This window comes from Salmo salar, chromosome 02, assembly GCF_965601325.2.
Source record: "Salmo salar chromosome 02, fSalSal1, whole genome shotgun sequence".
NCBI lineage: Eukaryota > Metazoa > Chordata > Actinopteri > Salmoniformes > Salmonidae > Salmo > Salmo salar.
Genome location: NC_138292.1, coordinates 55618398 through 55630633, shown reverse-complemented (window position 1 = coordinate 55630633; position 12236 = coordinate 55618398). Strand labels below are relative to the sequence as shown.

The 12236-nt window shown below is 42.3% G+C and overlaps 1 protein-coding gene across 1 annotated transcript; it reads left to right on the top strand.

Annotated features, from left to right (window-relative positions):
• The first annotated feature begins 2273 nt into the window (after nt 1–2273).
• Nucleotides 2274–11180, top strand: LOC106588356 (uncharacterized). Its single transcript, XM_014177249.2, has 2 exons — nt 2274–2530; nt 9772–11180. Exons 1-2 carry the CDS (start codon nt 2374–2376, stop codon nt 10785–10787), a joined length of 1173 nt encoding a protein of 390 aa, XP_014032724.1. The 5' UTR covers nt 2274–2373; the 3' UTR covers nt 10788–11180.
• Nucleotides 11181–12236: the final 1056 nt, after the last annotated feature.

Below are 12236 nucleotides of genomic sequence, written 5' to 3'. Positions count from 1 at the left end.
AAGGTGGCTAGTGATACATTACATCAGGATGGCAAGATGCAGTAGATGGTATAGAGTACAGTATATACATATGAGATGAGAAATGTAGGTTATGAAAACATTATATAAAGTGGCATTGTTTAAAGTGGCTAGTGATGCATCTAATTACATCAAGATGGCAAGATGCAGTAGATGGTATGGCGTACAGTATATACATATGAGATGAATAATGTAGGTTATGTAAACATTATCTAATATAAATAATATAAAGTGGCAAGTGATAAATTGATTACATCAATTTTCCCATTATTAAAGTGGCTTGAGTTGAGTCAGTATGTTAGCAGCAGCCACTCAATGTTAGTGATGGCTGTTTAACATTTTTCACATTTTTTGTCATTTAGCAGACGCTCTTATCCAGAGCGACTTACAGTAGTGAATGCATACATTTCATACATGTTTTTCCGTACTGATCCCCCGTGGGAATCGAACCCACAACCCTGGCGTTGCAAACACCATGCTCTACCAACTGAGCCACACGGGACTGATGGCCTTGAGATAGAAGCTGTTTTTCAGTCTCTCGGTTCCAGCTTTGATGCACCTGTACTGACCTCACCTTCTGGATGATAGCGGTGTGAACAGGCAGTGGCTCGGGTGGTTATTGTCCTTGACGATCTTTTTGGCCTTCCTGTGACATTGGGTGGTGTAGGTGTCCTGGAGGGCAGGTAGTTTGCACCCGGTGATGCGTTGTGCAGACCTCACTACCCTCTGGAGAGCCTTACGGTTATGGGAGGAGCAGCTGCCGTACCAGGCGGTGATACAGCCCGACAGGATGCTCTCGATTGTGCATCTGTAAAAGTTTGTGAGTGTTTTTGGTGACAAGCCGAATTTCTTCAGCCTCCTGAGGTTGAAGAGGCGCTGCTGCGCCTTCTTCACCACGCTGTCTGTGTGGGTGGACCATTTCAGTTTGTCCGTGATGTGTACGCCGAGGAACTTAAAACTCTCCACCCTCTCCACTACTGTCCCGTCAATGTAGATAGGGGGCTGCTCCTTCTGCTGTTTCCTGAAGTCCACGATCATTTCTATTGTTTTGTTGACATTGAGTGCAAGGTTATTTTCCTGACACCACACTCCGAGGGCCCTCACCTCCTCCCTGTAGGCCGTCTCGTCGTTGTTGGTAATCAAGCCTACCACTGTAGTGTCGTCTGCAAACTTGATGATTGAGTTGGATGTGTGCATGGCCACACAGTCGTGGGTGAACAGGGAGTACAGGTGAGGGCTGAGAACGCACCCTTGTGGGGACCCAGTGTTGAGGATCAGCGGGGTGGAGATGTTGTTACCTACCCTCACCACCTGGGGGCGGCCCGTCAGGAAGTCCAGGACCCAGTTGCACAGGGCGGGCTCGAGACCCAGGGTCTACCAGGGAGCCAGCAACCTTACCTTAGGTCCAGGGATAGCTCAGTCAGTACTCCCATGTTAGGCCAGTTATTTATTCAGATGGTGCCAAAACATAAATATATACAAAAAGGAAAAAAATACAAAAAGGCATGCAAAAAGCAGCAATACAAAACAAACCAAGGCAGGCTGAGAGGCTTCCTGCCACCTCTCTCACACTAGGTCACAATCCTCTTGATGGCTTGACAGGTGAGTTTGAACAAAAAATAAAGCTAGATCATAGCAAGTGTTTCTGGACTTTTACTGTGGTCAAATAGCTTAATGGACACTATACGGTACAAATATTGCACTGTACAGAAATAAATATTGATTGTGTCTCCAAGAAAACATGGTGCAATCTACACCGTAGAGTCCCTAGAATACAACACATGTAAATTGAACAAATAGCTAGGTCATAGCAACTGTTGCTGGACTTTTACTGTGGTCAAATAGATGTGTGTATGGCCCCTGGACACTATATGGAACAAATATTGCACTGTACAGAACAAATATTGATTGTATGTCCATAAAACCATGTTCCAGTCTACTCACTAAAGTCCCTAGAATACAAAACAGGTGAGGTCATAGCATTTTAATAACTGCATTCTCTGGTTTAATGCACGCTTTCACATCAGTCCCAAGCCGTTGCAGTTGTCAGGAGTCGCCTGTATTACAATGTGTTGTCTTTCAGTTCATGCAAGAAATGATCATCCAAGATCACCCTTTTACTAATTAAAACTTCCCCACATTAAGTTATCTATTTCCGTCATCACTGGTATGTAGTGAAACTCCATCCACATGGGGGGGGCTGTGATGTTTTTATGGGTTCACCACCCACTGATACAAACAGAAGAAGACAATACGGAAGTAAAACGGGGAGCGGGTTTGTTTTGTTTGTGGCAACCATTCTTTCCGTGTGAAAGAAGCGAATACTAGCTGAAAATCCAACTCTGTCGACTGAAAATGTCTAAATTACAGTTGTTGCATGTGTTTTTAAATGAACGTTTAACGGCGGCTGCTGTGGAGATTTTCGGAGCAGTTGAGAAAACGGTAGCGGAGTACCAGGAGGAGAATTATCGTCTACGGAGACTACTGCGGATAACACCGGACGTAAAACAATGTAAAATAGCTCGTATCATTTAGATCTATTCTGCCGTACAATTGCAAACAGCAGTAACTACACTTTTGGTCAACATTTTGTTGAGACCCAAATCAAGCTTTGTAATATATGTTTTATCTTGTTAAAGTGTCCTGGTTAAATTATTTTCTGTTTAAGAGAAACTGGAGTTTACAATTTGCAATAACTAACGTTAGTTGTTCAGAGAAGGGTGCAATTGCGTCCCGCAATTCGGGGCGTTTCTGCATCTGGATGAATCTTGCTTCGTTCTGCAACGCCATTGTTTACAGACAGCTCGTTGCTGACGCTTCCTTAGCCAGGCGTCCTTGATAAGCCAAATCGAAACTATTCGGATTCACCATAAAGGTTTCCAGTCAAGAAGCATATTTAGTATATCTACGAACAATACTTACTATTAGACGTGTTGAATGTGCTCTTCCGTTTAAAACGGTTTATCTAGGGTCTCCCCATATTCCGCCTGTGGTCTGCCATTCTAGACCAAACAGTAACGCGAGAGTAAATTACCGTGTAATCTCTCACTTCTACAGGCGGAAAATTAGAGGCCCTGGATAAAACGCAGTTTTAAACGCATACTTGTTAGCGAAGGACACATTCAACACATCAAATTGTAATTATTGTTATATGCCTCTGTTGAGTGTAAACGTTTTTGGGGTGAAACCAAATAGTTTAGATTTGGTTGATTTAAGGACGCCAGGGTAGGAGACACTTCCACAGCAAACTGTCCGTAAACAATGTCATGGGAGGATGCAACAGGAACCCCTCTTTATACTTCTATTAGGCCATTTTTTTAGGTGCCACTGATGTGTTGCTCTTGGAGGTGTGTTTCCTGACTGATTCCTCGTTTGGTTAATGATGTTTGTCCCTCATGAGACACTCTAGACGCGGAAGCCTATTTCACTTCTTCAAAATCCCCAGAATGAATCTAACTTAACTAACGAAATCTGTAATAAATGTGGATATTTTTGCAGAGGCTGTTTTAGATCTAGGTAAGGTGTTTGATGCAGTATTTCTCACGATAAGACAAAACATCGCAATTTTTTTTTAAATGTAGGTAAACAAAGCTGGGCAGGTCTGTCTCACTGTCTGTACTATTGGATAGAGCGCAATCACCGCAGCTGTTCATCCCATGTTAGTGGGAAAATGTACATCGTCAAATCAAAACTCAACCTTCATTTACCCCGTTGTGACGCACGGATGTTCCAAATTCAGTTTTAGACCAGACTGGCTTTATGACTAAAATGATCCTATTTACACTTTGTAGTACATTTTGACACTGGCTGTTTTGGACTCGTCGTTTTCAAAGGGATTCGTTGCTTTTTAAAGGCAATCGCTCTTTAAGCTAGGACTCTGGTACACAGGCGGGAGCAGTACAGTTTGTGGCGGTAATGCACCATAATGTTGGATGTAACCGCCGATAAACCCCACAGAAGATGACTAGGCGGGGGTGACAACACTAGCTAGTGTACTGATAGACCTTCGCCCCCACCTGTCGGGCACTGCTTTCCCGCAGTTCTGGTAATGACAGCGAGGGCAGGCGGCGGGAGTGAAGGACATTGTGCGAGCAATGAGGACTGGTACACAGGAGGAGGGGGCGACACCGGTAGATAGGAAATCCAGTATATCAAAAGTTTTACACAAGCATGAAGATGTCGCGATCGTGGGGGGGCGTTCATGCAGAAACCAATGGGAGCCACATGCAGGATCCCTACGAATTGTGCTCCGCAATCACACACACTTGGTTCAGAGTGCAGTAACTTCACTTACAGCTATTTGCCTTGTTTTTTACTTAGATTATGAACTACATTTTTCATTAAGAGCTTTAAAAACATGCGACAATAGCAAGCCTATCCTCTCATATTATTGAACATGCAATTACTGTAATGAAGCAGAGAATGGAATGCATCATTTTCAAACCTTTGCCAAAATGCAATTTGCGGGAAAACACTCTTCTAAAAGATGCACCTGATAAGAACAGTTTCATGTGACCGAGATTAACATCTTCATTAGAAATTTAGAGGGAAAATGTAAATATGCAACAACTAGGAAGGGTTGTTAATATGACTAGGATTGTGACTTTGGCATCTTGACAATGAAAGAAAGTTGATATAAAAACCAGTAGAACATGAAAGGCTGTGAAACGTTTAGTTTAGCTGCTTTTTGCACCTCTCGCCCAATGCTCCCTGTAGCCTGCCTAGCAACTAGTCTCCGCTCTCGGCTCACTGACAGCCATTAGTTGACATAAGAAGGCTACTTTCTAACTAGCTGTACATTAATATTTTCGGCTAAATAACAATTCCCGTCGACCAAGACACAGTGGCTGTTTTTTAAGACCGATTTTGTTCAATTCGGACACCAATTTAATTCCACAAAATTATGCAAATTAACCGATAGAATGATAAGCATGACGGTCAGATGTATTTTCGGTGACTAATGGTTAACCTTTATGAACATCCTTACTGCAGTTACTGTGGTCTGCCTTGCTATTCTACCGGGCTCCGAGTTCAGGCCATCCTGATCATAATCACGCACACACCATAATACTGGTAGTGATCCAGTTATCACCAGAATAAACATACCACAGTCCTGCGAAACAATTACGATAAAACTGCAAATACCCATAAATGGTAAGAAAGATAAAACAAAATATGTAAAAGCTAGCTAGCTAAGATAAAGCAAATGACAAGGTTATAATGATAGTTATACAATATTTCTTATGGTGAAAACATTATTGAGGGTTACTTAAATACAACATTCAAAACGTGAAAACATAACTACATAAAACTGTTAAATAAAGTTGGAATGTAAACTCAGCAAAAAAAGAAACTTCCCTTTTTCAGCACCCTGTCTTTCAAAGGTAATTCGTAAAAATCCAAATAACTTCACAGATCTTCATTGTAAAAGGTTTAAACATTGTTTCCCATGAGTGTTCAGTGAACCATAAACAATTAATGAACATTCACCTGTGGAACGGTCATTAAGACACCAACAGCTTACAGAGGGTAGGCAATTAAGGTCACAGTTATGAAAACTTAGGACACTAAAGAGGCCTTTCTACTGACTCTGAAAAACACCAAAAGAAAGATGCCCAGGGTCCCTGCTCATCTGCGTGAACGTGCCTTAGGCATGCTGCAAGGAGGCATGAGGACTGCAGATGTGGCCAGGACAATAAATTGCAATGTCCGTACTGTGAGACGCCTAAGACAGCGCTACAGGGAGACAGGACGGGCAGCTGGTCGTCCTCGCAGTGGCAGACCACGTGTAACAACACTTGCACAGGATCGGTACATCCGAACATCACACCTGCGGGACAGGTACAGGATAGCAACAACAACTGCCCGAGTTACACTAGGAACGCACAATCCCTCCATCAGTGTTCAGACTGTCCACAATAGGCTGAGAGAGGCTGGACTGAGGGCTTGTAGGCCTGTTGTAAGGCAGGTCCTCACCAGACATCACCGGCAACAACGTCACCTATGGGCACAAACCCACCGTCGCTGGACCAGACAGGACTGGCAGAAAGTGCTCTTCACTGACGAGTCGCGGTTTTGTCTCACCAGGGGTCGAATTCGCGTTTATCGTCGAAGGAATGAGCATTACACCAAGGCCTGTACTCTGGAGCGGGATCGATTTGGAGGAGGTGGAGGGTCCGTCATGGTCTGGGGCGGTGTGTCACAGCATCATAGGACTGAGCTTGTTGTCATTGCTGTGCGTTGCAGGGAAGACATCCTCTTCCCTCATGTGGTACCCTTCCTGCAGGCTCATCCTGACATGACCCTCCAGCATGACAATGCCACCAGCCATACTGCTCGTTCTGTGCGTGATTTCCTGCAAGACAGGAATGTCAGTGTTCTGCCATGGCCAGCAAATAGGCCGGATCTCAATCCTATTGAGCACGTCTGGGACCTGTTGGATCGGAGGGTGAGGATTCCCCTCAGAAATGTCCAGGAACTTGCAGGTGCCTTGGTGGAAGAGTGGGGTAACATCTCACAGCAAGAACTGGCAAATCTGGTGCAGTCCATGAGGAGGAGATACACTGCAGTACTTAATGCAGCTGGTGGCCACACCAGATACTGACTGTTACTTTTGATTTTGACCCCCCCTTTGTTCAGGGACACATTATTCCATTTCTGTTAGTCACATGTCTGTGGAACTTGTTCAGTTTATGTCTCAGTTGTTGAATCTTGTTATGTTCATACAAATATATCCACACATTAAGTTTGCTGAAAATAAACGCAGTTGACAGTGAGGACGTTTCTTTTTTTGCTGAGTTTAGTTAGAACTCTCAAACTGTTTCCATCAAAAAGAAAAGCAACAATTTAGATTGTAGATACTGCACCTTGCTTTTGCATTACCCATACAGTTGTTTAAGGTCATACAAAAGGCAGAGTGCAGTATCAACATAGGGGTCAGATCAGTGGTCATGGTTGATATGCAGAAAAAAATGAATTCATAATAAGATAATCCATCAATGCATTACCACTTACATTGCCTTCAGAAAGTATTCACACCTCTTGACTTTTTCCACATTTTCTTGTTACAAATTGGGATTAAAATTAATTTAATCTACAGTGGATGAAAAATTCAAAAAATATTTTTAAAGATAAAAATACAACTAATATATCTTCATTAGATAAGTATTCAACCCCCTGAGTTAATACATGTTAGAATCACCTTTGGCAGCTGAGTCTTTTTGGTAAAAACACCTGGATTGTACAATATTATTTGCACGTTATTCTTTTTAAAACTCCTCAAGCTCTGTCAAGTTGGTTGTTGATCATCGCAAGATGGCCATTTTCAAGTCTTGTCATAGATTTTCAAGCTGGTTTAAGTCAAAACTGTAACTAGGCCACTCAGGAGCAGTCAATGTCAACTTGGTAAGCAACTCCAGTGTATATTTGGCCTTGAGTTTTAGGTTATTGTCCTGCTGAAAGGTGAATTTGTCTTTAGAAGGCAGACTGAAGCGGGTTTTCCTCTAGGATTTTGCCTGTGCTCAGCTCTTCATTTATTTTTATCGTTAAAAAAACTCCCTAGTGCTTGCCGAAGAAGAGCATATCCAAAACATGATGCAGCCACCACCATCCTTGAAAATATTGTATGAAGAGTGGTACTCGGTGATGTGATGGATTTGCCCCAAACATACCGTGCCTTCAGAGAGTATTGATATATTCTCACCCATCTACACACACCCCATAATGACAAAGTGAAAACATGTTTTTACACAATTTTGCAAATTTATTGAAAATGAAATACAGACATTTCTCATTTACATAAGTATTCACACCCCTTTACTATGATGCTCCAAATTTGAGCTCAAGTGCATCCAATTTCCTTTGATTATTCTTGCGCTACAACTACAACTTGATTGGAGTGCACCTGTGGCCAATTTGTCACATCCAAATTGTTTGGATGTGATTAAGAAAGAAACACACCTGTCTATATAAGGTACCACAGTTGACAGTGTATGTCAGAGCAGAAACTACCATGAAGTCCAAGGAACTGTCTGTAGAGTTCTGAGATGTGATGAGGCATATAGCTGGGGAAGGGTATAAAACAATTTCTAGGGTGTTGAAAGTTTCCAAGAGCATAGTGGTCTCCATTGGGAAATTTAAAAAATATGGAACTACCCAGACTCTGCCTAGAGCTGGCCGCCTGACCAAACTGGGCAAGAAGGACCTTGTTCAGAGAGGTGACCAAGAGCCCAGTAACCACCCTGATAGAACTACAGAGTTTCTTGGCAGAGATGGGAGAACCTGCCAGAAGGACAACAGTCTCTATTGCACTTCACCAATCTGGGCTTCATGAGAGGGTGGCCAGAAGGAAGCCACTCCTGAGAGCATAAGGCAAAATATTATGTGGTCTGATCAGGCAAAATTGTTACTCTTTGGCCTGAATGCAAAGCACTATGTCTGGAGGAAACCAGGCACAGCTCATCACCTGTCTAACACCAACCCTACCATGAGGCATGGTGATGGCAGCATCATGCTTTGGGGATGCTTTTCAGTGAAAGGGACTGGGAGGCTAGTGAGGATAGAGGGAACAGTGAATAGAGACAAATACAGGCAAATCCTAGATGAGAACATGCTTCAGAGTGCAAACGACCTTTGACTGGGGGCCAAGATTTACATTCCAATAGGACAATGACCCAAAACATACAGCCAAAGCATTTCTGCAATGGATTCAGAATAAAAATGTAAAAGTCATTGAGTGGCCCAGCCAAAGCTCAAACTTGAATCCCATTGAAATTCTGTGGAAAGACTTGAAGATTGCTGTTCACTGCCACTCCATATCTAATTTAACAGAGCTTGACACTATCTGCGAGGAAGAATGGGAGAAAATTCACAAATTCAAAGCTGATATAGACATACCCAAGACGACTCAAAGCTGTAATCACTGCCAAAAGAGCTTCTACAAAGTATTGACTCGGGTGTGAATACTTATGTAAATGAGATTTCATTTTTAATAAATAATGTCTAAACATGTTTTCACTCTGTCATTATGGGTTATTGTGTGTAGATGGGTGAGATTCTTATTTATTTAATCCATTTACAATTCAGGCTGTAACATAACATTTGTAAAAAGTCAAGGGGTGTGAATACTTAATGAAGGCACTGTATCTACCTACACCATATTTGGCTGGGTAGAAAAATAAAACTCCAGGCATTTTTCTCAGTTTCACTGTTTGTGTAGTTAGTCCTCTTTGCCTTTATAGGGCAGTGTAAATATCTAGTTAAAACTCAAGTTGATGTTCAGTATCTTCTCCTTCAAGTCGAAACACAGCTTGCCCATAATGTTTGCACTACAGTGACAAATCAGGGATATACTGTAGCTTGAAAAATGTACCTCAATCCAGGGATGGAAGGTGTCGCTGATAATGATATAATTAGAAGATTGAAATGCTGCTTGCTAATGCTAAACCAGCCCATTGGATTCCACAACCCTTCCGGCAGCTGCTCACCCAAACACTAGGCGCCACCTCGAATCCAATGGCCTGCTTTAGCATTAGCGAGCCTTTATAGAACAGTTGTGTATGTATTTTTTACTGTGCATGATTTAAAAGTTGTCTGTCATGAAAAACTTATTGAAATAGCATGTTGCTTGGTATGTGCACTCAGGTATGTCTAAAGGCTGTAGATCTATATATCATAGAGATATATCATTCAGTTGTATCATTCAGTTCTATTTAATTCTGTGGTATACAAATAACCTCTGCACCTTCCCTCCAGACTCCTTGCAGCTCTCTCTCGCTGTTTCTGAAGAGAATGTTCCCCTTGAGCAGGAGTGGAGCCCCAGTCTGGGACAGGAGGACCCAGAGCCCACACAGATTAAACAGGAACAGGAGGAACTCAGGGCCAGTAAGGAGGAAGAGCAGCTTCAAGGGCAGGAGGCTAATATCATAGAGTTCAATTTACCTCATCTTTATTTGAAAAGTGATTGTGATCAGGAAAACCCTCTTCATTCCTTGACTCTTCCCCAAACCCAGACTGTGGAGAACAGAGACAGTGCCTCTAAACCAGTGGATCTCACACCTTTTGTCACTGTTACCCACCTGAAGAGTCTTGACATTCCCTGTGACACTCCAGATAATCAAAACAATGCCTACAGCTCAGCTGTAAGCAGTGACCCAGTAGGACTTGACAGCAGCCCACCATTGCATCCCAGCCCACCATTGGATTCCAACCCATCAATGGGGGAACACTGTTCCAAACCCAGCACCACGTCTAGAAAAACTCACCGCTGCTGTGATTGTGGTGAAATGTTTGCTCTGAAAGCTGACCTGCAGGGGCATGTGACTCTCGCCAAGAAGAGACCCAGTGAATGCCGCCTCTGCAAAAAACGCTACAACTCCACCTGTAAATTGAAGGCCCATGTCAGACTCTGTCACGTGGAGAAACCCTGCACCTGCCCCTTTTGTGGAAAGACCTTCAAACTCAAAGGAGATCTGTCCAGACATATGAGGATTCACACAGGAGAGAAACCATTTAGCTGTGGAGACTGTGGTAAGAGTTTCAATCAGAAGGGACACCTAACAGAACATATAAGGACTCACACAGGAGAGAAACCATTTAGCTGTGGTGACTGTGGGAAAAGCTTCATTCAGAAGGGGGACCTAAGGAGGCATGTACTGACTCACACCGGAGAGAAACCATTTAGCTGTAGAGGCTGTGGGAAAAGCTTCAATCGGAAGGGGAACCTGAACTTGCACATACTGACTCACACAGGAGAGAACGTCCACAAATAAAGAAACAAGTAAAGAAAACAGAATGAAAAATCAAAGAGGAAACTAATTAGGACAAAGACATCTTGTCTGAAGATGGACAACACTTTGGAAAAGCAAAGCAACTCTGGATCATTCATTCTCTGGATTTCAGATAAATAGATGTCATGAATTTACTTTTGTAAAATGTTCTATGTAAAAAAAAGTTTGATTTAATCTAACAGTACAGAGTAGTTTAAAACAATAACATGGTCTGCTGTTCAATGTCTCTTGATGTATTCACTTCATTATAAACAGGAAATCCTGGTCGTTTGTTTTAGGAATGTCTGGAAAATAGTCTGACAGATGTTATTGACATAAAAAAAAATGTATACTCCAATAAAATGTGTACTTGCATTTGTCCAATATCAATTTTCATCAATGTTGTATTAATGCTGCTCATTTATGATATTGATTTAATCTTGTATATATATATTTTTAAATACTGTTATTGTTCATGGTAGGAAACTACAGACTGATATATACGTTTTGTGTTCCCCTTCCTCATGAATGTGAGTAGGATTTGTGGAGCCATTGGAGGCTAAACTGATCCTAGACCTGGATGTCTAAGGGCAATGTCTGGACCTTTATAGCCAAGGACTGTGGCCATCACCAAACATAGCACAATCTGCAGCACTAACTGGAGATACTGTCCTCAGACATTGAAAATCTAGGGCTCGATTCTATCGTATCACTGAAGAGCCGTGGTATAGCGCAATTTAAATGTAAAGGTAATTTCCGATTGAGTCGACATATGCCGTTTTTTCTTACTGTCAATGCAATCACGCGACGGCAGCAATATTGCCTTTACATTTCAGTCGCGATTGAGTCGAGCCCCGAATTCCATAGGCCTATACCAAGATTCTGATCCCTTTCATGCACAGACCGAAATCTCACTAATTTACAATGCCTGGTTCTTCGTATATCTGAAAGGGGTAGGTGGTTTAAAAAAAAATACAGGGCTTTGGTCAATCCATATCACGGAAATGTAGCATTACAGCCTTACTTCAATTGAAAGACTATGTTAGCGGAGACTGCATTCATGGTAAACGCTGTTTATGTAGGCACAATCAGAAATGACCTTAACATTTCTACCGCGATACAGATTGAATAGAACCCCGTCATGATTCCTGCGTTATCAAAGACCATGTACTCAAAATACAGGTATCAGGTCTGTGTGAATGGTTCTCTGCGTTTCAGCAGGTAACTTAATTAACACTTCCATTGATTAACACCTCCCGAATTTGAAATGCAAACAGCCCACCATGGTTTAAACATTCCTCCCTGCCCCCAACCCTCCCAATTTGTCAGTTACCCACTGATATGTATACAATGGGTATAACTGCAAGAAAGTGGTAAATAGGGGGCTGTATGAAAAGGGGTCATATATTATTTTTACAGGTAATATACTACATCTTCTGTCTGAAATGAGTA

Coding starts and splice junctions, on each gene's coding strand:
- LOC106588356 (XM_014177249.2), top strand. CDS start 2,374: ATGTCTAAATTACAGTTGTTGCATGTGTTTTTAAATGAACGTTTAACG. Junction 2,531..9,771: donor AACACCGGACGTAAAACAAT/GTAAAATAGCTC, acceptor CCTTCCCTCCAG/ACTCCTTGCAGCTCTCTCTC.